The sequence below is a fragment of the Grampus griseus genome (assembly GCF_964374135.1).
Source record: "Grampus griseus genome assembly, chromosome: 5".
In the NCBI taxonomy this organism is placed as follows: Eukaryota; Metazoa; Chordata; class Mammalia; order Artiodactyla; family Delphinidae; genus Grampus; species Grampus griseus.
In genome coordinates this window covers 89792280-89819649 of record NC_138998.1, presented here as the reverse complement: position 1 = coordinate 89819649, position 27370 = coordinate 89792280, and the positions used below count along the sequence as shown (strand labels likewise).

Sequence of the window (27370 nt, the reverse complement as noted above, 5' to 3'; positions counted from 1 at the left end):
TCCTTCTCCTTTTTTCTTTTTCTTCTTAAACCATGACCCTTGTAGGAGATTACTGGGATCTACCAGTTCTGGGAGGGAGACAGGCCTGTGAGAGATGGTAAATTTGTGGATTGACTTTATGTGGTAGCCTTCCCTCTTCTTCAGCACATTCCCAGGAAGAACCAACTTGACAGAGCCATTGTGAAGCAGGAAGGACGATAAAGAGTCAGGGAACCAACTCCAACTCCCACCTTCTACCCCCAAAGCCTACGGCTCATGAGCACTTACAAACAGAAATTCTGGTTGCTCCACAGGAATATCAAAAAACTAAACAAGTTTGGTGAAACTTGTTTTATCTTCCAGACAGATAGGAAAGAAAATTTTGAGGTTGTCTTGAAACATTGCTACCTCTCATTTTATGCCTCAAACTCAGTTTAGACTAGTCTGGCAACATGAGGCAAGCCAACCTCCAGCTTTCCCACCCTGTCCCCCCTGCCCTGGGGTCAGTCTGGATGCCACCAAGAGACCGACTTGGCAGCAGACTTCTGGATTTCTCTCTTTCTTAAGGCAATATGAACAATTTTTAAAGGAAAGTCCATTGATTAGAAACATCGAGAACTAGATTTTACAGGATCAAAATGGCATTGGTTGAATTAAAAATAAAAAGATACATTTAGGGAATAGACAGAAGGGAAAAATATGAGGTCGCCAGTAACAGACTGATTTCTCATTCCCTCTTTGTAAATGGTTCTATCTTGGACAGCAAAATGGTGGGTCATTGAGTTCACTGATTCATAAAGAACAGTTTTTTATGACACAGCACCTACCACATCATAGGTGTTTATTAAATATTTATCGAATGCCTATGATGGACCAGGTACTGCCTATGATGGGCCAGGTTTCTCATATACATTTTTTTCATTTAATTTAATCCTCTCTACAATTTTGTGAATTACTATTATTCCTATATCACAGATAAGGAAACAGGGGCAGAGAAAATTTTAAGAAACGGATTGAAGTACCTATACCTGGTAATTTCAGGTTACTACTCACAATGCTCTCTTAAAAAATCAGGTCAGTATGGTTTTTCTCATATTTGTGGTAGCAAGAAAAAACAAAGAGGTTCAGTCATATCTAAATTATAAACCTTGCACCTAAAATCAGAATTTCAAATTCACAGGCTTCTCACCAAATACAGTCCACTTTCAACAGGTTTTACTCTGAGCTTCTCCAAAACAAGCGGCTGAGTAATGTCATCCAAATCTCTAATGACTAAAAATGAGCCTATTTTGTTGGGTGTATGAGAAGGTGAGCAAATTATGCTGTTTTTCCTCTCCCAGTTTCTATAGCTGAAATAGGCAGAAGAGTACAGCTATTCAGAGAAAAAAAAAAAATCACCCTTATGATAGATGTGGCATGGACGTATGGCGACCATAGTCTTCCTAATACTCAACCTCAGAATTGGACTATCTCTCAGAGCTGGGCAGGGAGAGGGGAGGGGAGCAGAGTCAGCCCCTGTCCAGCTGGTGACATGGAGGGCAGAATGAAGAGTTCTCAGCTGGCAAGCAAATCCCAAGACAAAGGAAAGGAGGAAAGAAATGAGGTATGCATTCCCAGCTCCTTATCACAAACTCAGCATTAAGCAAAGGCAATCCTCCTCTGAGGAGGTGGAGGCAGGGCAGGAGCAACATTCTGATTCTTGTCCCTCTTTGTGGAACCACGAAGTCTGAGAAAGGAGGTATCACCATCACCACACTCACATGTTCGGGCATGCACACATGTGCACATACACGTGCGCGCGCACACACACACACAGAGATACATGCCATGTGGCTGGACTGTGATACAGTCCACTCTCTTCATTATGGACATGTTGGACCTCAAGCACTTCAGTTCATGATCATTTTCTTCATAACAGTGAGGAAGGAAGAAGTGAAAAGACATAGTGCTGTTGCGGGTAAAGTCAAGGATTTAAAACGGGGAAATTTCACTGGCACTTGTGTTGTATGTGTAAGACAGACTAATGTGAAATAAAATTCATAGTTCACGGCAAGACAAGAAAAATTTAAACATAACAAACTTTTTCTTCCCTTTGGCCTCCTCTCTTCCTCCTACTGTGCACTGTGTACCTGCATTCTGCATCAACCGAACCTCCGCCATGGGCAGAAATGCCTGCCAAACCATAAGGAGCGACATTCTCCAAGCATCAACAAGACAACTCCTTAAAAGATAATATCCCTTCCTGATCTGGTAAGGGGCCACAATGAGGCTTAGATCTGGCTTGTGTAAACTGTCAATGTCATTTATTGTACAGCCCTCTGTCTCAAAAAACTTACATAACTCTGCCTTGACTTCTAATGGGCGGAACAGTTCTGGGAGCATTCTGAGATGCTGTTTCCAGGTTATAGTCCTCAATTTGACTCAGAGAACGTTTTCCATTTCTTTCTTAGATATACTGATTAATTTTTTCGACATTAATATATGTATAGATATGGAAATTATACAGAAAGGAAAACAAAAATGCCCACTGGTGACTCAGGATTCAATTAAATAATAGCTAGTGCTTAATTTACATTTTGGAATAAAGGAAAGCCACAAACGGACTCACCGCCATGCCGCGATGACTCAGCAGGTAGAGAGCCCACATGAGTACGGGGGGAAGAGGAGGCCAGAAAAGGGGTGCGGTTGTGAACGAAGCAGGTTCTGTGTTTGATGATAACACCTCCTTTCAAAACGGTACTGAAAGAAGAGGGAAAGTCAAAATGAAAAACGACTCAGTTGTCCCACAGAGCCTTTCCTTCTTTCCTCCTCACTCTGGGAAATTAGGTGCAGTGCTCAGGTGAAAACTGTACACTAGAGACGCCGATAAATACAGACGCTCCTCCACTGCTATGGGGGATTCAGGTCTAGGAATTAGGTTTCAGATTTGGAATCACCACTACAAGTTCTAGTCCTAAGGACTATCAGAATTTATTTATCATAAAATACTGGATACGTCACATGTGCTGATTCTTGGTTCCTTAGCAATAAAATTAAGACATTTAATTTTGCAGCTTTGACCTCCCAAGAACTGTTATAAAACACTTCCGTACTTCCAACTCATCACCAGAGATATCTAGACCAGCCACCAACATTTATCTCAGTCACTTTGTATCACAGGCACAGGCAGAACTTTCCCAGGGAATAAAAATAGAATCTGGGTAATAAACTCTAACCATTCTTTTTCCTTTGTGCCTAGTCTAGTTTCACCTGTTCATAGGGTGCCACATTCAGAGGCCTTGCACCCAGCACTTCAGACCAGAATCCCTAGCACGAAATGGCTACACCCGACACTGCAGCTTAGTGGGCCATGTGCAGAGATGCTGCATGCACCCAGCGCTGCTATGTGGAGAGCAGGGAGCGGCACAGCTGCAACTGACCTGCAAGAACTCCACCTCCCCTCCCCACTGACAAGAATCCTGTAAAGCAGCCCCACCTACGGCCTTTCAGGGAAAGGGTAGGCTCCAGAACATAAGCTCACACCTCTCCATCTTTTGTGTGTGTGTGTGTGGTACGCGGGCCTCTCACTGCTGTGGCCTCTCCCGTTGCGGAGCACAGGCTCCGGACGCGCAGGCTCAGCGGCCATGGCTCACGGGCCCAGCCGCTCCGCGGCATGTGGGATCTTCCCGGACCGGGACACGAACCCTACGTTCGGGATGGGACGCCCCTCCCATCTTTTTATCAAAGAATAAAGCTTTCCTTTGCTTCTGAACCAAAGTTGGTCTTGTTCTATTGGCTCAAATGACACTGGGCAGGAGGACCTTTGTTGGCACCCAACTCGAAAGGGTGGTAACAAAATTTTGTCTGCCACAAAGAGACAGACGGTGGCCTTTTTGCTTGTACCTATTCACTAGGCTCTGGGCTCATCCTGGCTTCAGTGGGAGGACAGCGGGGGCTTTGGGAGTTTTGTGTGAGAACGATTGACTCTGATTTTTGAGTAACTCTGACAGGGCAGAAAGGCAGCAGCCTTCAGCCAAATTCAGAGCAACTCTGCCCAGCAACCCAATACCCAGGTATGGTGTCCACATAGCCTGGCCCCCAGAGATATCTGGACTGTGCCCCCTTGAGTGAATCATACTGTGGCACTGTTGGGGATCAAAGACTGAAACTCACTGTCCATTGCCTCTGGATGGCCTTCCTGCGGTACCGGATGCCTGGGAACAGTGGGGACCTGTGGACAAGAGGGAGGGATGGCAGACTTGCCCTCTGGCTCACCAGTAGTGCTATCCTCTTGACCCCTCTACAAGGCAGTAGTAGCAGCTGCACCAGGGCTTTATGCTCTCCTCGCCAACCTCCAGGGGTCAACAGTAGCATTCTTGATAGTCACTTTAGGTTTGGTAAAAGAAAGTGGCCAGCCCCAAGGGCCTATAGGCAAGATTGGGTAAAGGGCCAAGTAATAAGGACTACATGACAAAACGGAAGAAGGACACTTGATCCAAGTTCAGGGGAAAGCACCAGGGACGCCTGAGTGTGAAAGGGTCCAAAGGTAGGTATGCAGCTGGTTGACCTCTTCCAGTCAGCTCTAGCTTCTCTGAAGTGCAGGGGAGCTCTGTGAGCTGCTCACAAGACCAGGAACCCCATTATCAGGAAGCCCTGTGAGCTGCTGGCAAGTACAGGAAACACCCACTGCCAGACCTCTCCTCCCCCACTGCTTGTGAGATGAACCTTGGGTGATTCTTTATCAACTGAGGTTCCACAGGCTCTCCTCCCCAGCAATCTGGGGAGTATCCCATGGAAATCCCTCATGTTTTAACTCTCACCTGGCGAGAAGTTTGAAAACTCCTCCTCTTCGGCCGAAAGGAGGAAAGAGAAGACCCCCTCCTCAGACAGCTGTGCCACTCCCTAATGGACCACGCTGGTCAGGAACTAATGTGGCTAAGTTGCTCCGGCCCAGAGGCAGTCCCATCTAACCTGCCGTGGGATATTCCAACTGAGGAGGGACTCACTATCCCAAGCACAGGCTCTTACAAGTTCAAGGGAGACCCCCAGTTACAGCAGAGTCCATGCTATTTGGATGCCTCCTATTTTGGTCTTTTATGAAATCCATTAACATTTTGGTGCTGGTTCCAAATTTCCTGAACCAAAAATCTTATTAGGGTCAAATCTTGTGGCATTTGCATGCCAACAAATCACTCCAACCACCCTCTTCGGTAGTTGGACAGCCTGGCCCCAATCTGGCTGAGAGATGGGGGAAGTTGGCCCATTGATGGGTCTCTAAATTACAACACCATTTTAAAATTGGACCTGCTATGCCAGAGACAAAATAAATTCGATAAAATTCCCTATGTCCAGTTTTTTATAGCTTTCTATCAGAACAAAGGCCTTCAAAAGGGATGTGGCTCGGGCTTCCCTGGTGGCACAGTGGTTGAGAGTCCGCCTGCCGATGCAGGGGACACGGGTTCGTGCCCGGGTCTGGGAAGATCCCACATGCCGCGGAGCGGCTAGGCCCGTGAGCCATGGCTGCTGAGCCTGCGCGTCCAGAGCCTGTGCTCCGCAATGGGAGAGGCCACAGCAGTGAGAGGCCCGCCTACCGCAAAAAAAAAAAAAAAAAAAAAACAACGGATGTAGCTCTCCTCCACTGAGATAATATACCCTGATTTGGGCCACAGGCCCGAAGAGCCGTCTACACTAAGCACGACTCATTACCAGCCACAGTCCAACAGCCCACCAGGAAAAGTACTCCCTTTGAGGCAGGAGAAGGAGGAGGAGTGTTCAGCCAGGTATACAACAATTTACCACTTCTGACCTGTATAACTGGAATAATCATAGTAAGGGGCTGAGGGAAGATCCAGAGGAGTTCCTGAATCTGATTAGGAGAATCTTTCAGACCCATGAACCTACCTGGGCTAACACCCAGGGCCTCCTCAATGTACTCCTAACAGGGGAAGAAAAGACCAGACAAAGAGAACAGAAACAATGCAGGTCATGCTATTTTCAGACCAGGGAAAGTGATCCCAGATAACAAACCCAACTGGGACCACCCAGACAATGGAGAAGGAGGTGAAGACAGAGGCTGACCCATTATAAAAATAAAATCCTAAAGGGAATCCAGGCAGCAGGAAAGAAACCTGTCAGTTGGAATAAGATAAAGGAAATCAATCAGGAGCCAACGGAAGACCCTCCAGGATTCCTAGAGCACCTCAGGGAATGCCTCTAAATCTACTACCACAGCTCCTGAGTCACTGGAAGGGAATGCAATCCTGAGGTTACATCTCATTTGCCGAAGTGCCCCCGACATTAGGTGTAAACTTCAGAAACTGGAAATAGAACCAGATACACCCCTACCTCTCGCCTGGTCAAGGTTGCCTACTGGGTGTTTAATAACCAAGATACAGAGGAGGAAAAGTCAGAGGATAAATAAGCCCAGAGGCAAGCCCACCTACTGGCTGTTGCCCTCCAGTGTCAACCAGTCAGCATGGGACTCTGAACTAACCACTCTAATAATGAGTGAGCCCCAGCCCCCTCAGGAAGGCTGAGGAAGCCAAGGAAACTGGGACCCAATCATTGCACCATATGTAAACCAGAGGGACGCTGAAAAGGAGAATGCCCTCGCCGCCCCCAAAGGGGGATGGAAATGGAAGATCCTGGCCACTACCCTCAAACGCAGATGGTCCAAATAAATGATGATGGGGCCATGGGGTTCTAAGCTGGCGCTTCAAATGACCCCCAAGAGCCCCGGCTGACATTGGACATGGGGGAAAGCCTGTCGAATTCTCAGTTGACACCAGTGCCACTTATTTGGTTCTGAACACCAGATCCAGGCAAACTCTGTCACAAGGGTTGTAAAATTATGGGGGTATTAGAGCCATTAGAATGCAAGTTGGATGAACATACTTTTACCTATTCCTTCCTGTATGTTCCCGAATGCCCTACACCCCTGCGAGGAAGAGATATCTTACATAAATTGGGGGTCACCTAATGGGAGACAAACTGGAGACTGGCATCCCCTTAGACAAGGGCACAAGATGATAATGTTAATGGTTGAGGACAAACCTCCTGGGACAGAGCAAGTCCACCTTCTGGGAGTAAATCCTGAAGTCTGGGCCCAGGGATGGGTGGGAATAGCTGCAGGAGCCAGTCCCATGGTAGTACAAATATGGACCAATAGAAAATAGTGTCCTCTCTATCAGGAGGCCTTATTGGGCACTGCCCCCGTTATACAGGGTCTAATCGACCCAGGCCTTATTAGACCATGCCAATAAGCCTGTAATACCCCTTTCTCCCTGTAAAGAAACCCAGTGGGGAATGCCGGATGGTACAGGACCTCAGGGCAGTCAGTGAAGCCACCTGGGATATACAACTAGTCGTCCCTAATCTTACACTCTGCTGGCTACTCTACTATCCACTAGGACCTGGTATTCTGTATTAGATTTAAAACATGTTTTCTCCTGTATTCCATCAGCCCCAGAGTCACAAGAAATGTTTGCTTTTGAGTGGCAGGACCCAAACACACAACGAAAACAATTCTGCTGGACAGGCCTGCCCCAAGTGTTCAAAAATTTCGCCGTCCTCTCTGGGGAAAATTTAGCTAAAGACCTAAAAGATCTACACCTGGAGAAGGAAACCCTCCTCCAGTGTGTAGATGCCATTCATCTTTCTCTGACCTGAAGCTTTCTCTTCTGAAAAACAACGAAAGTGTGACCAGGGATATATTTGAGCCACGGCAGTGAGCCTCAAAATCAGGGTACACTTTTGCCTACAGGCGAAACACGTAGACACTTGCATTTTTTTTTTTTTTTCGTTTGCTGTACGCGGGCCTCTCACTGTTGTGGCCTCTCCCGTTGCGGAGCACAGGCTCCGGACGCGCAGGCTCAGCGGCCATGGCTGACGGGCCCAGCCGCTCCGCGGCACGTGGGATCTTCCCGGACCGGGGCACGAACCCGTGTCCCCTGCATCGGCAGGTGGACTCTCAACCACTGCGCCACCAGGGAAGCCCGACACTTGCATTTTTATGACAAATTTGATATATGACCATTATTCTCTTGCTAATATTTGGGCCATGTATCTTAAATTGTCTGCTGTCCTTTGTCTCCAAAAGGTTAGACAAATGGTGGTGCTCGGGGATATGAACAGTTGGGCTAAAGCCTGAAGACAGCCAAACATATCTAAAGGCAGCTGGGAGAAAGAAGTTCTATTCCTCCACCCAGGGTTATGACGACCGACAACCAAAATCAAATGGACCTTCACCCCTCAGCTCCCCTCAAGAATAAGGAGCAGGACAAAAGACGGAGGAGAGATTTGTCACCAGCAAAGCTCATTAACAATTCCTGCGGAATAAAAATACAATCTGCGTAGTAAAATAAAGTCTAACCTTTTTCTTTTCCTTTGTGCTTTGTCTAGTTTCACTTGCTCATAGGGTGGTGCACGCAAAGGCCCTGCACCCAGAGTTTCCGGATCAAAGTTCCTCAGGCAAAATGGCTGCGCCAGACGCCTCAGCGGACCGTGTGCAGAAGCACTGCACAGGACACTGCAATTCAAGATGGCGGCGGTGGGCCGTGCGCAGAGACACTGCGCGGGCCCTGCGTGAGATCTGCAGCGGGAGCGTGCCAGCCCGAGAGAGAATTCGGTTCCCTCCTCCGCTCCCGCTGACAAGATCCCTAGAAAGCAGCCCCGCCCCCGGCCTTTCCGTGGTTGGGGGGAGAGGGGGCGTGTACTCTAGAGCACTAGCTCACACTTCCCCATTCTTTTCTTTTTTTTTTTTTTTTTCCGGTACGCGGGCCTCTCACCGTTGTGGCCTCTCCCGCTGCGGAGCAGCACAGGCTCCGGACGCGCAGGTTCAGTGGCCATGGCTTACGGGCCCAGCCGCTCCGCGGCATGTGGGATCTTCTCGGACTGGGGCATGAACCCGTGTCCCCTGCATCGGCAGGTGGACTCTCAACCACTGTGCCACCAGGGAAGCCCTCCATTCTTTGATGAAAGAATAAAGCTTTCTTTTGCTTCTTTTGCTTTTGAACCAAACTTGGTCTCATTCTATTGGCTCAAATGATAGCTGGCAGGAGGATCCTTTTTCGGGGCTGTCTCAGGAGGGTCGGTTACAGAACTCCACCCCTGAGTTAATGCCATTTCTCTTGACTCACGCTCTTCAGTAGAAGTGAGTCACAAAGCACTATGTAAATATTTATTGAAAGCCTAGGGGCATATAGGAGGCACCATGCTAGGCATAGTGAAGAACAAACCAGACAGAGACCCTGATTTCATGGTTCATACAACCTGGAAGACCCTTCTAACTTTCATCTACCCAGATCTCGCTCATTCTTAAAGGTTCATCCTGAAACCTCCCATGTCACTGCATTCCACTGGCCTCTCCCTCCTTTGATCCCTAATAATTAATGGCCTTCACTCTCAGCACTTCACATAGTCGGTCTAAGCTCTGGAACCAAACTACCTCGAAGCTCCCAGACCCCTTAGAAGCAAAACACCCACAAACAGGTATTGGAGCCAGAATAATCCCTCTCTTACAGTCAGGAATTTTAACCTGAGGTACTATTTATGGTACTATTTATGTCCATAAATGCCTGAGGGGGCAGGGGAGAGGACAGAGGTCTGTGAATCACCTAAAATTATATGCAAAATTGTATGTATATGCTGTTTCCTAAGGAAGCGTGCAAAGCTTTCATAGGATTATTAAAGGAATACAAAAAAAAGTTAAGATCTTTTGTTTTACTAGGTTTTAAGCAGTTATGTCACTTTCTCAATCATAACAGTGAGCCTGGGCATCCATTTGATTCCAGCTCTACTTTCTAACAACAAAGCATGTGATTTCCAGAAACATCTCTTTTCTTTTGAAGTGCCATTGAAAAACTTAAATGTGAAGCCCAGTGGAGGTTATGATACAGATTTTTTACCTATTCTAATATGTAAATTGCCCAGGAGCTTCAACCAGCTTGCTATCATTTTATACTACATCATGGAGGAGAAACTTGGGGACATAAATAGAATGAATGGTAATTAATTCTTACAAGTTACAGTGAGAATCATAGCCATTAGTGCCAAAGACTGAAGCTGAAAATTATTGAAATATGTGTCTAATAGAACTGCTTTATCACCCTTAGCTTCTGTCATTTGATACTTACATTACATTCAGACCACCAGAAAGAGACCTCAAATTTCCTGAAAGAAATGGCCCAGAAAAACAAATTTTCAATCTTATACTTAAGCATTCCTATATACCTTTTATACTCTAGTTGGCTTTTGTCATACAGAAGCAGTTGCAGCAGCAATACACATTTCTTGGTGGGGAGGGGTGGCAGGTAGAGGGAACCTTCAATAAATATTTAAAACAATGACTAAATACTTTTTCCCTTAGACCATAGTTGTCAAAGCCTAGGTAAAGAAGGAGGAGAAAAAACCTTCAGTTCTATGATTGGCTTCCAGCATTTTCCATTTTGTGTGTAATTAGAGTATGTAAGGAGAAATAATACATTTGGAAAGTTAAATAAGATCTTTGTAATCCAAACCCATACAGGAGGAAGAAGGAAGGTATCTTTAAACAGAGAGAGGAAATGATTCTAAAAATCAAACTCCTGAAGGAAAAACACTGCAGAAATAGTGCATAATAATAATAGTTACAGTTCTTAAATAAGAGATATTATATAAAGTTAAAAATTAGATGTAATAAAATTTTTCATGTTAACCCTTTTGACACTCCTTTAGTAACAGCACGTGGCATTATGCTGTTCTTATTGTTTCATTCTTATGAAACAGAATAGGAAGTAATAGGCCCAAGATAGGCAGAGAACAGACTAATAACAGAAGGAAAACTAAAACCAAGGGATAAATACACATTTACTTCACAGAGACATTGTCGCAAATTCCCTCAGAAACATAAAATGCCATAAAAACAGATGTCTTTCAAGGTGAGTACTATGAAGGAAAGCCAGTGCAATCTTTCACATTATAATCTTTAAAACTTTAAAGAAGATAGCTCCTTGGATATTGTGATCCAAAGTACTATAAAGCATCATTACAAGTGAAAAGCCAAACACTAGAACAGAAGTTTTCTTAAATAAGGCTCTACTAATATATTAACAGACCCAAATAAGACAAGACTACAACTGTACAGTATTCATAATTAGAAGTGAGAAAATTAACATGCTCCAGGTTTTACACTTTATGATTTCTGTATTTGTTTACATTTTAAATCCCTGTTTCCTATGTGATCACTATGTATTCCATACCTTTTAATTTTCAGGGTTCCCTAAATGAAGTACAAAGCAATTCAGGAACAAGACAGAAAGTTAACACTGGGCAGCACTCATCATATAATGATTCTCAGAAAGTTCTGCTAAATGATATAAATTCAGTAAAACAGAGGTGCTTAAAAACTAACTCACTGGATTTATTCACTGGTTCCCTTAAAGGAAGGTGAATGGTTAAGCAAAAACACTTTCGCTTTCTCTTCCTTTTTCGAGCCATTTATTTTAATGGCTACATCAATTGTGCACATCAGGGCTTATAAAGCACTGTAAAAAGAGTGTCAATCTTTTTAAAGGGAGCAGAAGTTTAAAGGTAATATCTGAGAAGGGAAACCAAGAGGTGAACTTAAGAATTACAGAAACCGAGCAACCTAATATGATACATTACCAGGGAGAGCCAAGCATAACAGAAAGAACTGGAGGAAGATGACGGGGTGGAGACATTACATAAAATACTAATGTGTCCCCAGGGTTCTGGAACTAAATGGTGAAGAGTACGTCTAGATAAGCTGGAGAGAGTTCATTGTAAATCTGGAGTTCAGAATATAAGATGATATGAATAAAGAGATAAGAGCCTGTGTACCCAAGTTCATGACAAATGCATTCGCAGGCATTTCCACAGAGACTTGGAGAATATGCTGATTACCTGCAGTTCCCTGGAGGCCTAAAAAACTTCATATGTTGCAGAGGGGCAGTATGCTGGGTACCTTAGTCACCTGTAGGATCAGTGCCATTAACACCACTGCTGTTACCATCATTTACCAGGCTCTCTCTTATCCACCCCTTAGCTGTTTCCAGGTTCATAATTACCTCCATCTGCCTGATCTCAGTTTACCTCTTATGCTACTTAACTGTTTCAGGTCTTCAGGGAAGAAATTATTAAATCCCTATCCCAAAATGCTAAATGATCCCTCAGGAACTAAAAAAAGTTATCATAGATTACCTTTATGAAGCAAGCAATATGTTCCCTAGCCACTCATAGAAATAGGCGCAGGAGGGACCCATTGGATACCTTGACAATCATTCACAAGTGCATGAATTCATTCATTCATTGAATAAAGATATACTGAGCACCAACTATATGTTAGGCTTTGTGACACTGGAGACACAGAGTTGAAAAGCAAGTGTCTCCCCTCAAGGAGCTCTCAATCTAGAGAGGACATAGGCACACCAACAATAATGATACACTATGCTGAGTGTTACTGGGTAGGGACACAGAACAGGTCGGTAGCACTGGTAAGATCACAGGGAGAATCAGAACAGGACAGGACAAGGAAAGTATTATCAGGATGTCTCCTAAAAGATGGGTAGAAGTTTGACTGCAGAATAAATATATGGAGGGTCCCGTGAGCCACAACTACTGAAGCCCAAGCACCTAGAGCCCGTGCTCTGCAACAAGAGAAGCCACAGCAATAAGAAGCCTGCACACCACAACGAAGACTAGCCCCCGCTCGCCGCAACTAGAGAAAGCCGCACAGCAACGATGACCCAATGCAGCCAAAAGTAAATTAATTAATTAAAAAAAAAACAAAGGGGGCTTCCCTGGTGGTGCAGTGCTTAAGAGTCCGCCTGCCAATGCATGGGACACGGGTTTGAGCCCTGGTCCAGGAAGATACCACATGCCACAGAGCAACTAAGCCCATGTGCCACAACTACTGAGCCCGCGTGCCATAACTACTGAAGCCCGCACGCCTAGAGCCTGTGCTCCGCAACAAGATAAACCACCACAATGAGAAGCCCACGCACCACAACAAAGAGTAGCCCCTGCTCGCCGCAACTAGAGAAAGCCATGCAGCAATGAAGACCCAATGCAGCCAAAATTAAATAAATAAAATATTATATATATATATATATATATATATATATATATATATATATATATATATATATATATATGGAGGGCATTCCAGAAACAGACCACACAATTTTAGTTACAGTGAAACGTTAAATTATCATTACCAATTATCAAAATTATCATTCCATCATTTCCTTAGAGGTGTTCATCATATTCTCTTTTGTTGTTGTTATTCATTTTTCTGTGAGTTTTTATTGTTTTTAACATCTTTATTGGAGTATGATTGCTTTACAATGGTGTGTTAGTTTCTGCTTTATAACAAAGTGAATCAGCTATACATATACATATATCCCCATATCTCCTCCCTCTTGGGTCTCCCTCCCACCCTCCCTATCCCACCCCTCTAGGTGGTCACAAAGCACCGAGCTGATCTCCCTGTGCTATGCACCTGCTTCTCACTAGCTATCTATTTTACATTTGGTAGTATATATAAGTCCATGCCACTCTCTCACTTCCTCCCAGCTTACCCTTCCCCCTCCCCATGTCCTCAAGTCCATTCTCTACATCTGCATCTTTATTCCTGTCCTGTCCCTAGGTTCTTCAGAGCCATTTTATTTTTTTTTAGATTCCATATATATGTGTTAGCATACGGTATTTGTTTTTCTCTTTCTGACTTACTTCACTCTGTATGACAGACTCTAGGTCCAACCACCTCACTACAAATAACTCAATTTCATTTCTTTTTATGGCTGAGTAATATTCCATTGTATATATGTGCCACATCTTCTTTATCCATTCATCTGTCTATGGACATTTAGGTTGCTTTCATGTCCTGGCTATTGTAAATAGAGCTGCAATGAACATTGTGGTACACGACTCTTTTTGAATTATGGTTTTCTCAGGGTATATGCCCGTAGTGGGATTGTTGGGTCGTATGGTAGTTCTAATTTTAGTTTTTTGAGGAACCTCCATATTGTTTGCCATAGTGGCTGTATCAATTTACATTCCCACCAATAGTGCAAGAGGGTTCCCTTTTCTCCATCTTATCCAGCATTTATTGTTTATAGATTTTTTTGGTGATGGCCATTCTGACTGGTGTGAGGTGATACCTCATTGTAGTTTTGATTTGCATTTCTCTAATGACATCATATTCTTTTGGCATTGGTTTCATATGACTTTTTAAACATAAATTTATTTATTTATTTATTTTTGGCTGCGTTGGGTCTTCGTCGCTGTGCGCGGACTTTCTCTAGGTGCAGTGAGCGTGGGTTACTCTTCATTGTGGTGCATGGGCTTCTCATTGCAGTGGCTTCTCTTGTTGCAGACCACAGGCTCTAGGAGTGAGGGCTTCAGTAGTTGTGGCACACCAGCTCATTAGTTGTGGCTTGCGGGCTCTAGAGCGCAGGCTCAGTAGTTGTGGCACATGGGCTTAGTTGCTCCGCGGCATGTGGGATCTTCCCGGACCAGGGCTCAAACCCATGTCCCCTGCATTGGCAGGCAGATTCTTAACCACTGTGCCACCAGGGAAGTCCTCATTTGATTTTAAAGTGTTATCATAAACATTTATTGACACCACAGAATGGAAGTGGCCCCGTCACCTCATGTGTTACTCTAACCAGTTTGCTTTATCAATGTCACTCAGTTTTACCCTTCATGAAGCTGACAGTGTTGCATCACTGCGTCAGGCTCTGCCTATCTCATAAACACCATACCTTTGCTTTCTGCTCCATCCCTGTCGTGATCTAGCACAACAGCTCTGATTTCACTCTCATTCTCTTCTACTCCTCATGGCTAGAAAGAAAGAAAGGAAGAAGAAAACAGTTTTGTTACTTTGTGTAACATTGGGTTTGAGCTCTCTCATTAATACATTCTTATCCCAATGGGTCAGACACCCTGGTCAAATCAGAAAGACCTTCATGGTTCCTGTTTTCTCAGTCTTTTATCTCACTCTGCATGTAACAAGTGATATTCAGGTGGGGGGGCCCAAGTTCTGGTAAACCTGGTCCTCAAATTTTGTGAGGGAAGAAAAAGGCTTGCAATAATTTTTCATGGTCACAAGCACTAAGGGTACACGAGTAATAGTAGATGACTGTAGGTGTAACATAAAGGGTACAAATAATGCCCAAATGCTAGCAGGATAACTATAATTCTACCCCATTCTCTCCCAACTTGAAAAAGCATATTAAAAAAGACGTAGGGCTTCCCTGGTGGCGCAGTGGTTGAGAGTCCGCCTGCCGATGCAGGGGACGCGGGTTCGTGCCCTGGTCCGGGAAGATCCCACATGCCGCGGAGCGGCTGGGTCCGTGAGCCATGTTCGCTGAGCCTGCGCGTCCGGAGTCTGTGCTCTGCAACGGGAGAGGCCACAGCAGTGAGAGGCCCGCGTACCGCAAAAAAAAAAAAAAAAAAAAAAAGATGTAAATTGGGGTGATTTTATGTAGATAATCAAGACTCTACCAGAGAGACTTCCCTGGTGGCACAGTGGTTAAAGTCTGCCTATCAATGCAGAGGACACGGGTTTGAGCCCTGGTCTGGGAAGATAGCACATGCTACGGAGCAACTAAGCCCATGTGTCACAACTACTGAGCCTGCACTCTAGAACCCACGAGCCACAACTACTGAGCCCACGTGCCATAACTACTGAAGCCAGTGTGCCTAGAGCCCGTGCTCCACAACAAGAGAAGCCACCACAATGAGAAGCTCACGCACTGCAACGAAGAGTAGCGTCCTCTCACCGCAACTAGAGAAAGCCTGCACACAGCAACGAAGACCCAACGCAGCCAAAAGTTAATTAATTAATTAATTTAATTTAATAAAGACTCTACCATAGGGCCTTCCCTCGTGGTCCAGTGGTAAAGAATCCACCTTCCAATGCAGGGGATGTGGATTCGATCCCTGGTCAGGGAACTAAGATCCCACATGTCACGGGGCAACTAAGCTCATGCGCCACAACTACTGAGCTCACGTGCCTCAACTAGAGAGCCTGCGTGCCACAACTAGAGAAGAGAAAACTCGCACGCTACAACTAGAGAGAAGGCTGCACATCACAACAAAAGATCCCACATGCCTCAACTAAGATCCCGCGTGCTGCGACTAAGACCTGATGCAGCCAAATAAATAAATAATAAATCTTAAAAAAAAAAGACTCTACCGTAATTAATTTATAGTTAACTTACTCAAACACCAGCATTTTAAACATTAATAAGATTATCTATTATTAGAGCCATCTCTCCATTGGTTATTACATACCAAGCTGTCTGACACCATAGCTGGTTTTGCTAGCTATAATAGCTGTACTAGGAGACAGAATGCCATTTTGTTTGGCCTTGTTTGCTGCATTCTGGTGTCCTAATCCAAATGCTTTATCTGCATTTGTAGATTTTGAACAGTGAGCAGCACATGCTTTATGTCTTGGTCATATGATGGTACAGTGGCCTCTTTATTGAAGGAGAGGAATAAAAGGCAGACTGAGAGACGGGGAGAGCAGAGCTAAAGTTTAAAACTCTTCACCATTTCCTCTTTCATTTGAAAGGAGAGTAAGAAGAAGATGGTCAGAGAGGAGCAGGAAAAGAGTTTACAAAGATTGAGCACTGTTAATCCTCAAAACTACTCTATGGAATAGATATTGTCATTATCCCATTTTACAGTCTTGTGAGAAGTTAGTAACTTGACTAAGAGCACAGAGTTAATAAATGAGAGGGCCTTGAACTCTAAGTTTTCTGGCTCCAAATACCATGCCTTTAAATGCCTGCCTCTTGAAGGACATTTTTCCTTGGTAAGAGTCAGTAACTAGGTTCCAGTCTGCCATGTTATTTTACTCCTAAATGGCTCCACATCTCTGGCAGGAGCATGAGGGGAGGGGTCAGCTCATTTCCCGTTATTCATTCACGTGTTGACTACTCTCACGACTTGACCCTGATCAACAGGCTTGTATTCTCCCACTACAGCTTTTCACTGCCCAACAAGCCCCAAACAGGCTGAGGCTCCTTTCGTTAACATTAATAGGTAAGTAATTAGAAACCAGACAGGTTTATGTTTGCATCAAATCTACTAGATTAATTTTTGTTTTATAAAAATAATCAGTATACATAAATATTTTTAGTTGAAAATTTTTAAGTCTTTTTTTTTATTACAGTTGTTATACTTTTACTACAATAAGGCAAGAATAGCCTCTAAATGTTCATGTTTACTTACTCGAATTAGAGATAGTTTAACTTCTAAAGTCTTTACAAAGTTCTGCTTCAAATAGCTTTGATAAATAAGCAAAAAATTAGTTTTTTCATATTTCTAAAAATTTAATCAAAATGAGTTTTTTTAAATAAATATATAGTGTATTTTTCTAAAAAGTGAAATGTCTATCTTTCTCTTGAGTTGACAAATATATATTTTTACCGTATTTGTTTGTGTGGCAGTAGGAGGAAAAACACACGGACCCTAGAGCTAGAATGTAAGGATTTGAAATTTGACTCTGCCCGTTTTTTAGCAGAAAGGAAAATTATTTGACTTCTATGAATTACAGTTAAATAAGCTAATATTTAAAACAATGTCTGGTATGCAGCCAATAAGACTTAGCTGTTAGTAACCCGAAGGGAGTATTTGCTACAAGCAATCCCTCTAATTTAACTGGGAATTCCTGTAACGCAAGAATACCTAATCTACAAATTGCCTCCAAATGTAATGAAATTTTAATACTAATTTAACAATTAATGAAGATGATATAACTGTACACTTTGGAGATATTTAATTAAACATTTATTGTTTCAATCTTGCAGATTTTAGTATTCTGAGCCCAATTTTTTTTTTCCCTTTCTGGCTCTAAAATATTTATTTTTATTGGTTCCTTGAAATTTCATAGGTCCTAAGCACCATGTCTGTAGTGCTCGATGGATAAAATGGCCTTGGCCAAGGTAAACGGGACAGCTTTGAACACTACCTTTTCTGGCTCCAAATATCTTTCTGTGATAGGAACATTTTTTCTCAGCAAGAGTTTGGAAAGGTTTCTAGAAGTTTTGGAAAAGTTACTAAAGAACGATTCAAAGATAGGACAGTAAAGCAAAATCCCAAATATCACTGATGACCCAAAATTCTTAAATTACTTTTGCCTAAATTCAGAGTTTATACCAAAACCTAGGCTGAAGCTGGCCCTGCATTTAAGCATAAATATGAGAAAGAGTGATTTAGAAGAGGGTTGGAACTGGCACTGACCCAAGAAGGAATATCTTCTTTAATAAAGTGGGACTACACCTTGACAGACATGGTTATCATGTCATTTTAATTTTCCAAATTGCCTTGCAAAAGCAAGGGTGGGTAAAACTGATACCTTAGCACAAGCCAAGGCAATGGCACTAAGCTACCAATAGTGATTGTATTCTTCACCTCCACTCAGAGAGAGAGAGAAAAAAAAAAAAGAATGCACACAAGAAAAAGCCAGTTTAGCTCTAGAATGTCCTTGATGAAGCAGTAAAAATTTTACATTTTATTAAATCTCAACCTTCAGTATGTCTTTTTAATATTAAATGTGATGTAATGAGAAGTACACATGAAGCACTTCTGCTGCTTACAGAAATATAATGGTTGTCTCCAGGAAAAGTATTTATTTGAGTTACAAACTGAAGTAGCTGCTTTTTTCATGGGACATCATTTTGAAAGAAAAACTGGCAGTAAACTATGGTATTCATATTTGGGTATTTGACAAGCATTTTTGCAAAAAAAAAAAAAGGATATAGAGAGCCTGTCACTTCAAAAGAAACAACTAACACGCTTAATAAATTTCAAACTTTTCAAGCTAAAATTAGAATTTCAGAAAATTTTATCTGCCACCATGAGCTTGGCTTCTTGCCAATACTCAAAGACTTTTCTGGTGAGACTGGTGGTGATATTAATGAATGTGATATTTTGATATTATATAATAAAATGAGTTACCATTTGAAAGATCTGCATAATTCAGTGAATCATTATTTTCCAAATGACCAATGCATGATATTACACATCTATTAAAAATGGAAGATAGACCAATGAATTTTAGTGTAACAGTATTATTCTGTTGTAAGATTACACATTACACTTACCTTCTAATCAATTATCATTTGTCAAATTTTGGTGGAGTAGCAAAGAATAAAGACCTCAATGATCTGAAAAGGCCATTAAAATACCCTCTCCATTTATATATCTCTGTGAGGCCATAATATCTTCATATACTTCAACCAAAACAACATATCACAACAGATATAATGTAGAAGCAGATATGAGAATAGAGGTGTCTTCTATTAATCCAGGTATTCCAGGTATTTAAAATATTTGCAAATATGTAAACAATGCCACCCTTTTCACTATTTTTTTCTTTTGGAAGATATAATTAGTTTTTCATAAAAATATGTCATTTACGTTAACATGTTATGAGTTTATTTTTTAAATAAATTAATATCTTAAGATTTTCTTAGTTTTAATCTCTAGTATGGAATATCGATTGGTATAACTCACATAAACAACAGTTCTGCGGTGTTCAATTTTTATGAGTGAAAAAGAGTCCTGGACCAAAAATTTTGAGAATTACTGCCCTAAGGTTAAATATATTCTAAGCCAGCAGCCATTGTGGCATCAGCATCAGGTCAGCCTATGAGGGATTCCATGCAATTGCCCATTATTTCACAGAGCTCTCCAGTTGGACCGCCCTGTAAGAAGCTAATCATCGAAGGGTGCCTACTATTGCCCTTGATGTTCTCCATAGGGCGTTCTAGGATGCCACCGGAAAAATAGTAAGAGAAAGACCGTTTCATTCTGACATTGCTTCTTTCTTTAATTTTGGTCAGGTTTCCCAACACCTTGTCTCTTGTTTCATTATGAAAGATGTACAAACTTCACACCAAAAGGGTAAATGCTGGGGCTTCCCTGGTGGCACAGTGGTTGAGAGTCCGCCTGCCGATGCAGGGGACACGGGTTCGTGCCCCGGTCTGGGAAGATTCCACATGCCATGGAGCGGCTGGGCCCGTGAGCCATGGCCACTGAGCCTGGGCATCCGTAGCCTGTGCTCTGCAACGGGAGAGGCCACAACAGTGGGAGGCCCGCGTACCGAACAAACAAACAAAAAAGGGTAAATGCTGCTGCTTGGCAGATGTGGAATTCAAATTTCTCCAAGATCAGACAATGTCTTAAAAATGCTTACCAGAACAGGGAGATCATCTGGGTGCTTTGTGACCACCTAGAGGGGTGGGATAGGGAGGGTGGGAGGGAGACGCAAGAGGGAGGAGATATGGGGATATATGTATACATATAGCTGATTCACTTTGTTATAAAGCAGAAACTAACACACCATTGTAAAGCAATCATACTCCAATAACGACGTGAAAAAAAAATGCTTACCATACATGTAAGAACCAGCACCCAAATTCAACTAGATATCCAACTATGATTTCCTATGATTGTGATCAAGATGACGTAAACGCTGATGAAGAAATGAATGTTATAGTAATGCTCCGAGATATTAAAACCGCCCAGATTGAAATCCTCAGGCAAGTGACTGACATTGTGGGTCCAGTACCAAAAATCCAGGAAAGGACTGACTTTTATCAGAAGCAAATGGAGGTACTGGAAACCAGAATGAATGTTAGTGAAGACAAACAGTGCACAATAACTAAAGATATCTTCTCTCTGAAGGAAGACATTGATGCTTTAAAGAAAAAGGTGACAGAATTGGAAAACCAGAATTCTTGCTCCAATGTACATTGTTTAGAGGTTCTGTATAGAGAAAAGGATAGAGAGATCATAGAACTTCTTCACAAACTCATACAACCAGAAACTTTGAAGAACACATTGGCTTCTACAGACTCTTGAAATCTCAGCAGAACCAGAGAAAGTGCCCAGTTACCCCAAGCCCACTGATCATCTTGAGGAAAAAACAATTTCTCCCCAAATTAAAGCTCTGAAGAAAAGTAATCATTAAAATGCCTTAAGAAGCTTTCAAAAAGCAACGTCAAATATTTGTATTTACCCAGACTTTAATACATGGATCAAGCTAACTTTTGTCCGTGGAGGAAAGTGGAGCTTTTTCCTCAGTGCAACCAAGTTAGAGAAATTCATCCAGTGGCTTCTTTGTAGGTCAGCCATCCCTCCTGAGGAACCACTAGTCATAACCCAGAGATATTGTCCCCTCACTGGGCCTATTGTAAGCTTGACCACAATCTGTCTCTCTGTTTTCAACTACATTTACTGTCCTTTTGGTTCCTCAAAAGAGGAAGTAACTCGACTACAGAGTAATTTTCTGCTTTGCTTGGTACAAAATAAATGTAACCTGGCCATTCCAAGCATTCACACATCTCTGTGGTTGCTGTGAACTCCTTGGTAGTTAGCTCACTATGGGTTGGCCGTCTGCAAACTTTCTTTACGTCTACAGTAAGTTGAGGCATATCATCCCATTGGACGATCGTGATGCATTTTCTGTCAAGTTTCTTGTTTTCTCAAAGGCAATTCATGAGGACTCATCCAGCGCCCATTTCATAGATAATTGGAGGCAAAGAATAAAGGGGTCAAAGGAATGACAAACACATTTAGTAGCCCTCACGTCAGTTTTCTATGCATTCTTATCTTAGTGGCCTTTGCAGATAAGATTCGTGATACTAGAGACAGACTCTACTAACAAAAGTTTAAACAGGATAGAGTGAAAAAGATACCCACTGTCAAGGTTACTAAAGTTAGAGCTATAAAAAATGAAAGGCACTGAAAGGACAAGTTATTGCCAGGAAAATATTTATTCCAAAAATGAGAGTTTTCTTTCAACTTCAACTTCGTCTCTATCAAACAATTAGAAAAGGGGGAAAAAGGTGACTATGGTATTGCGGTTTTATTTTTACATTTTCATGAAATGAGACAAATACCATATCCTGCAGGTTTGAGACAGAGGAAAAGGGAAAATCTGAGGCTGGATTTGTGAACTAAGTTAAATCTCAATCTCAACACTATACCACCATAGATTCTTATGTGACAGCCTTTGTTTGCATGAACCATATACTACATATCCAGGGTGTGTGCTTCATTTTTGGACATAATAGGTGGTTGCCACTGTAATGTAATTTTTCTAAATATCATGTAAATTAACTGCAAAAAAAATGTTTTCCTCACCACTAAGTTAGTAAATGAAATCTACCAATAGTCAGTCATATGCTGTTAAACTACAAATATCCTAGGAAAATGTACTATTTTAAACTATTCTCAGCTAATCATTTGAAATGAGGGCTTCGGCAGTTAGCTAAGAACAACCCAGTTTCAAATGAGGAAAAAGGAACTACGGTGAGTATAGAGGAAACAAAGGGAGAAGTAGGATAAGAAGACACAACATCATCTGGTGCCAGTCTGGTAATAATTATACATTACAACTTTTTCATTTCATTGTAATTATACATTACAACTTTTTCATTACAAAAATGCATTTTATTGGATCCTTATTTACAAATTTACAGATAAGATGTGCACATAACTTTTAAAATATGTCAATATGTGATAGGGGCAGCATGGATGACCCTATCATATACCTGCTTAAAGCAAGGCTATCTATTAAATGGGTTTGTTTTCAATGGGTTAACAGTGCCAACAAAGTAAAGTATCGTTTTGGTAAAGGCACCAGCAAACTCTATGTCTATATTGACCATCAGTGATATCCGTAAAGAACAGCTGAGCTCTAGCTGGGCACATTGGTTGTGACCCTTGCATCAGAGTAACTAGGGAAGGTCGGCCATGACACAGGCAAATGACATTACAAGTGGCTACTGGGAGAGTAAAAAGTGACTCAACTGGTATTTGCCTGGGTCACCTGAGCCTCTATATTAATGCACATTTTCACTTTTTCTGCACTATGTTCCCCCTTTGCACTTGCTTAATGTTACTAGAGAGGCAAAGAGTTTAGGAAAAGAGCCTGGAATCAGAAGACCTTCGCTCTGAACAGTCTTAAATTCTACACTTGCAAGCTTTATTATTTCGTCTCAAGTACCTTTGTTTTGTCATCTATAAAAAGGGAATCATTATATTCACTTCATAAATATTTCTTCAGTGTTTGCTAATAGCAAGGGATAGTGGAGGGTAAAAGACAAAGTAGAAGACATTCCCTGTACTGTAGACACATAACATCGAATGGCACCAACAAAACACGTACACACAATTCTAAGGCATGATAGATGGGGATGGGCAGCAAAGAACAATATAAAAAGTGCTCCTGGTATCAGAGGAGAAAGAGGGTTGATGAGCCTTCTAGTAAGGAGGGAAGGTGAGGAGGAGATGGAGAGGGCAGTGTACAGAAAAACAAGAGCACAGGAGTGGAGCCAGTAGGGAACGTGGGAAATAAAAGCCACCAAGCATTTTATTAATGTAAAGTACTGACAGGCTATCATTTTTTTTTTTTTTTTTTTTTTTTTTTGCGGTACGCGGGCCTCTCACTGTTGTGGCCTCTCCCGTTGCGGAGCACAGGCTCCGGACGCGCAGGCTCAGCGGCCATGTCTCACGGGCCCAGCCACTCCGCGGCATGTGGGATCTTCCCGGACCGGGGCACGAACCCATGTCCCCTGCATCGGCAGGCGGACTCCCAACCACTGTGCCACCAGGGAAGCCCTGGGCTATCATTTTAACTCTTCTATGGATCTCATTTTTCTCTTCAGGGATCCCCACCATGTTCATTTTAACCTGTTTTTCACCTACATAAGAATGTTAGAGAAGGAGAAAGTGAGAGGTACACTACATGATTTTCTCAGGATCTCAAACTTTCCCAGAAGATGACTGTTTTACCCTGTTAATTCACATTGGTTTCCTGTGAGGAAAGAGAATTTTGCTCTTGAGTCAAATACTTATTATCATCACTTAGATGAGATCTCACATGACTCATTAAAATTGTAACTCAACTTGAAACTACATGTGAGCAAATAGTTTTTCCCCAGTCCTTGCTTTTCAAATCCACCTGCCTCTCAGCCTACTCACCTCCATCCCACCTGGCTCAGAGGAAGTGATGCCTCTCTTGTCCACCTTCCTCCTCCAGTGGCTCATAGGGTCTTCATCAGCTAGTCCTGTTCTTTCCTCCCTGTTAATCACCACTTCCCAGTTCCTTGTGCTCAGCTTTCACAAGTGTATGTTTGCCTTGTCCCTGCGTCCCCTCTTCTCTTGCTGATCTCTCGTCATCCTCTCTGAATGAGAGGCCCACCCTCCTGTCCCTACCTCCTCCTCTGTCACTCTTTCCACAGCTCTTAGAATCATGTCTTCCATGCTCTCTCTTCTGGTCCTCTTCCCATCACTCTGGCAGATCTTCCTCAGTCTCTTAGATGATTCCTCTGCCACTAGTCATTCCCTTAAAATACTGATGCTTCACTTTACCTTACTTCACTTTACTCACTCCCAAATCAAAGGACTCCTAACCCAGCCTCTCCTGAGACATCTTAAGCTTTAGTTCCACGTCATCTTCTCTACTTGGATGAGTGTCAAACTCTTTATTTTCTAAAATTAACATTAATAGCTCTTCCTTCTTCTGACTCAAACCCATTTCTCTTCCAGTATCCTTTTTGTTAATGGCATGACAGTGCAAGCTATCCACAACACCAGATTGGAAATTACTCTCATCTTCTCCCTCACTTGATGTATTAATCATCAAATCTTTCCCTGTTTTATCTTCCAACAATTCATGGAATCCATCCTCTATCTCTGTCCCCACTTCTGTTTTGGTTCAAGCCATAATATCTCTATATGAATGAAAAGTTTTCCTGCTTGGTTTCCCAGCCTCCACAATGTCCACAGTCCAATCCTAATAGGGTAATTTTTTATGAAACAAAGATAATTTTTAAATTTATTTCTTATTGAGGTAACATTGGTTTATAACATTACATAAGCTTCATGTGTAAAACATTATATTTCTACTTCTGTATACCCTACAGCGTGCTCACCACCAAAACTTTAGTTTCCTTCCATCACCATACAGTTGAGGCCCTTTACCCATTTTGCCCACTCCCCTCCCCAGTCCCTTCTGGTAACTACTGCTCTGTTCTCTGTATCTGTGTGTTTGTTTGTTTTTGAATTTTATTTTATTTATTTATTTTTTATACAGCAGGTTCTTATTAGTTATCTCTTTTATACATATTAGTGTATACATGTCAACCCCAATCTCCCAATTCATCACAACAACAACACCCGCCCCCCGCCGCTTCCCCCCTTGGTGTCCATACGCTTGTTCTCTACATCTGTGTCTCTATTTCTGCCTTGCAAGCCGGTTCATCTGTACCATCTGTGTGTTTGTTTTTGTTTGGTTTGGTTTGTTCATTTATTTTGTTTGTTTGTGATTCCACAGGCTGGAAAAAGCCAACTAGAAAGCTTTATTTTTTTCCTTCCAGTTTTATTGATATACAGCATTGTTTAAGGTGTATAACATAATGATTTGACACACACACACATCATGAAATGATTACAATAAGTTTAACGAACATCCATCATCTCATACAAATACAAAATTAAAGAAAAAGAAAAAATATTTTTTCGTTGTGATGAGAACAACTTTCATATATAACATACAGCAGTGTTAATTATATTAATCATGTTATACACCACATCCCTAGTACTTTTTTATCTTATATAACTGGAAGTTTATATCTTTGACCACCTTCATCCAATTCCACCTCTTCCCACCCCCTGCCTCTGGTAACCACAAATCTTTTTCTATAAGTTTGTTTGTTTTTTGAAGTACAATTGACCTACAACACTATGTTAGTTCCCGGTATAAAACATGGTGATTCGATATTTCTATACATTACGAAATGATCACCATGATAAGTCTAGTTGCCACCTGTTCACCATAAAAAGATATTACATTATTATTGACTATATATTGACTATACTCCCCATTCTGTACATTTCACTCCCATGACTCATTTATTTTGTAACTGAAAGTTTGTACCTCTTAATTTCCCTCATAGTTTGTACCTATTTCACTCATCCCCCATACCCCTCCCCTCTGGCAGCTACCTGCTTATTCTCTGTATCTGTGACTTTGTTTCTGTTTAGTTATGTTTGTCTATTTGTTGTGTTTTTTAGATTCCACATGTAAGTGAAATTCTCTGACTTATTTGACTTAGCATAATGGACCTTCTAGGTCCATCTATGTTGTCGCAAATGGCAAGGTTTCATCTTTTTATGACTGAGTAGTATTACACTGTGTATATATATACCATATCTTCTTTATCCATTGATCCACTCATGGGCACTTTGGTCACTTCCACATATTGGCTATTGTAAATAATGCTTCAGTGAACATAAGGTTTGCGTATATCTTTTCAAATTAATGTTTTCATATTCTTTGGATAAATACACAGAAATGGGATAGCTGGATCATATGGTAGGTCTATTCTTAATTTTTTGAGGAATCGCCACACTGTTTTCCATAGTGGCCACCAATTTATGTTCCCATCAACGGTGTATGAGGGTTCCCTTTTCTCCACATCTTTGCTAACACTTGTTATTTCTTGCCTTTATAATAGGCCTGAAGCAATATCTCATTGTAGTTTTGATTAGCATTTCCCTATTAACTGGTGATGCTGAACACATTTTCACATGACTGTTGGCCATCTGTGTGTCTCCTTTGGAAAAAATGTTTATTCAGGTTCTCTGACCATTTTTGAATCAGGTTGTTTGTGCAGGTTTTTTGTTGTTGTTGTTATTGAGTTGTATGACTTATTTATATATTTTGGATATTAACCCCTTAACAGATATATGATTTACAAATATCTTTTCCCATTCAGCACGTTGTCTTTTCATTTTATTGATGGTTTCCTTTGCTGTGAAGAAGCTTTCTAGTTCGATGTAGTCCCATTTGTTTATATTTGCTTTTCCCTTGCCTAAGGACACACATCCAGAAATATATTGCCAAGACCACTGTCAAAGAGAGGGTGGGGTTTTTTTAAACAAACAGTTCTAAAGTATTTTTATTGTTTCTCATAGTGAAGAGAACAAAATCCAAATTTCTTAGCAGAGCCTATGCTCTTTCCATCCTGAATTTTTACCTTTGGAAGGCAGTGTTCCATAGTGGTAAAGCACAATGGCTATGGTGTCAGACTCGCCTGATTCAAGAGCCGGCTCTGTCACTCACTAGCTGTGTGACTTTGGAATTAAGCCAAAGTGTAAATTCCCAAAGCTTTAATATCCTTATTCCAAAATAAGAATAATAATCATAGATTGTTGCCAGGAATAATGATGATTATATGAAGCTCTTAGCAATCTAATTGACATACAGTCAGTATAAAATAAATGGTATTTATTAATAAATTACTTCTTCATCCTCATCCTTCCATGATAATTTTACATGCAAACCACCATCCAACCACATGAAATGTCTTGCAGAATTTTTCAAATC

At 41.9% G+C, this 27370-nt stretch overlaps 1 protein-coding gene across 1 annotated transcript; it reads left to right on the top strand.

Annotated features, from left to right (window-relative positions):
• Positions 1–4147: 4147 nt before the first annotated feature.
• Positions 4148–21334, top strand: CCDC54 (coiled-coil domain containing 54; the record flags this gene model as incomplete). Its single annotated transcript, XM_082655329.1, is given in 8 exon segments — positions 4148–4399; positions 5628–5738; positions 8359–8541; positions 19657–19760; positions 20059–20167; positions 20365–20832; positions 20834–20941; positions 20945–21334. Coding segments are annotated over 8 exon segments (1725 nt in total).
• Between the last annotated feature and the right edge of the window lie 6036 nt (positions 21335–27370).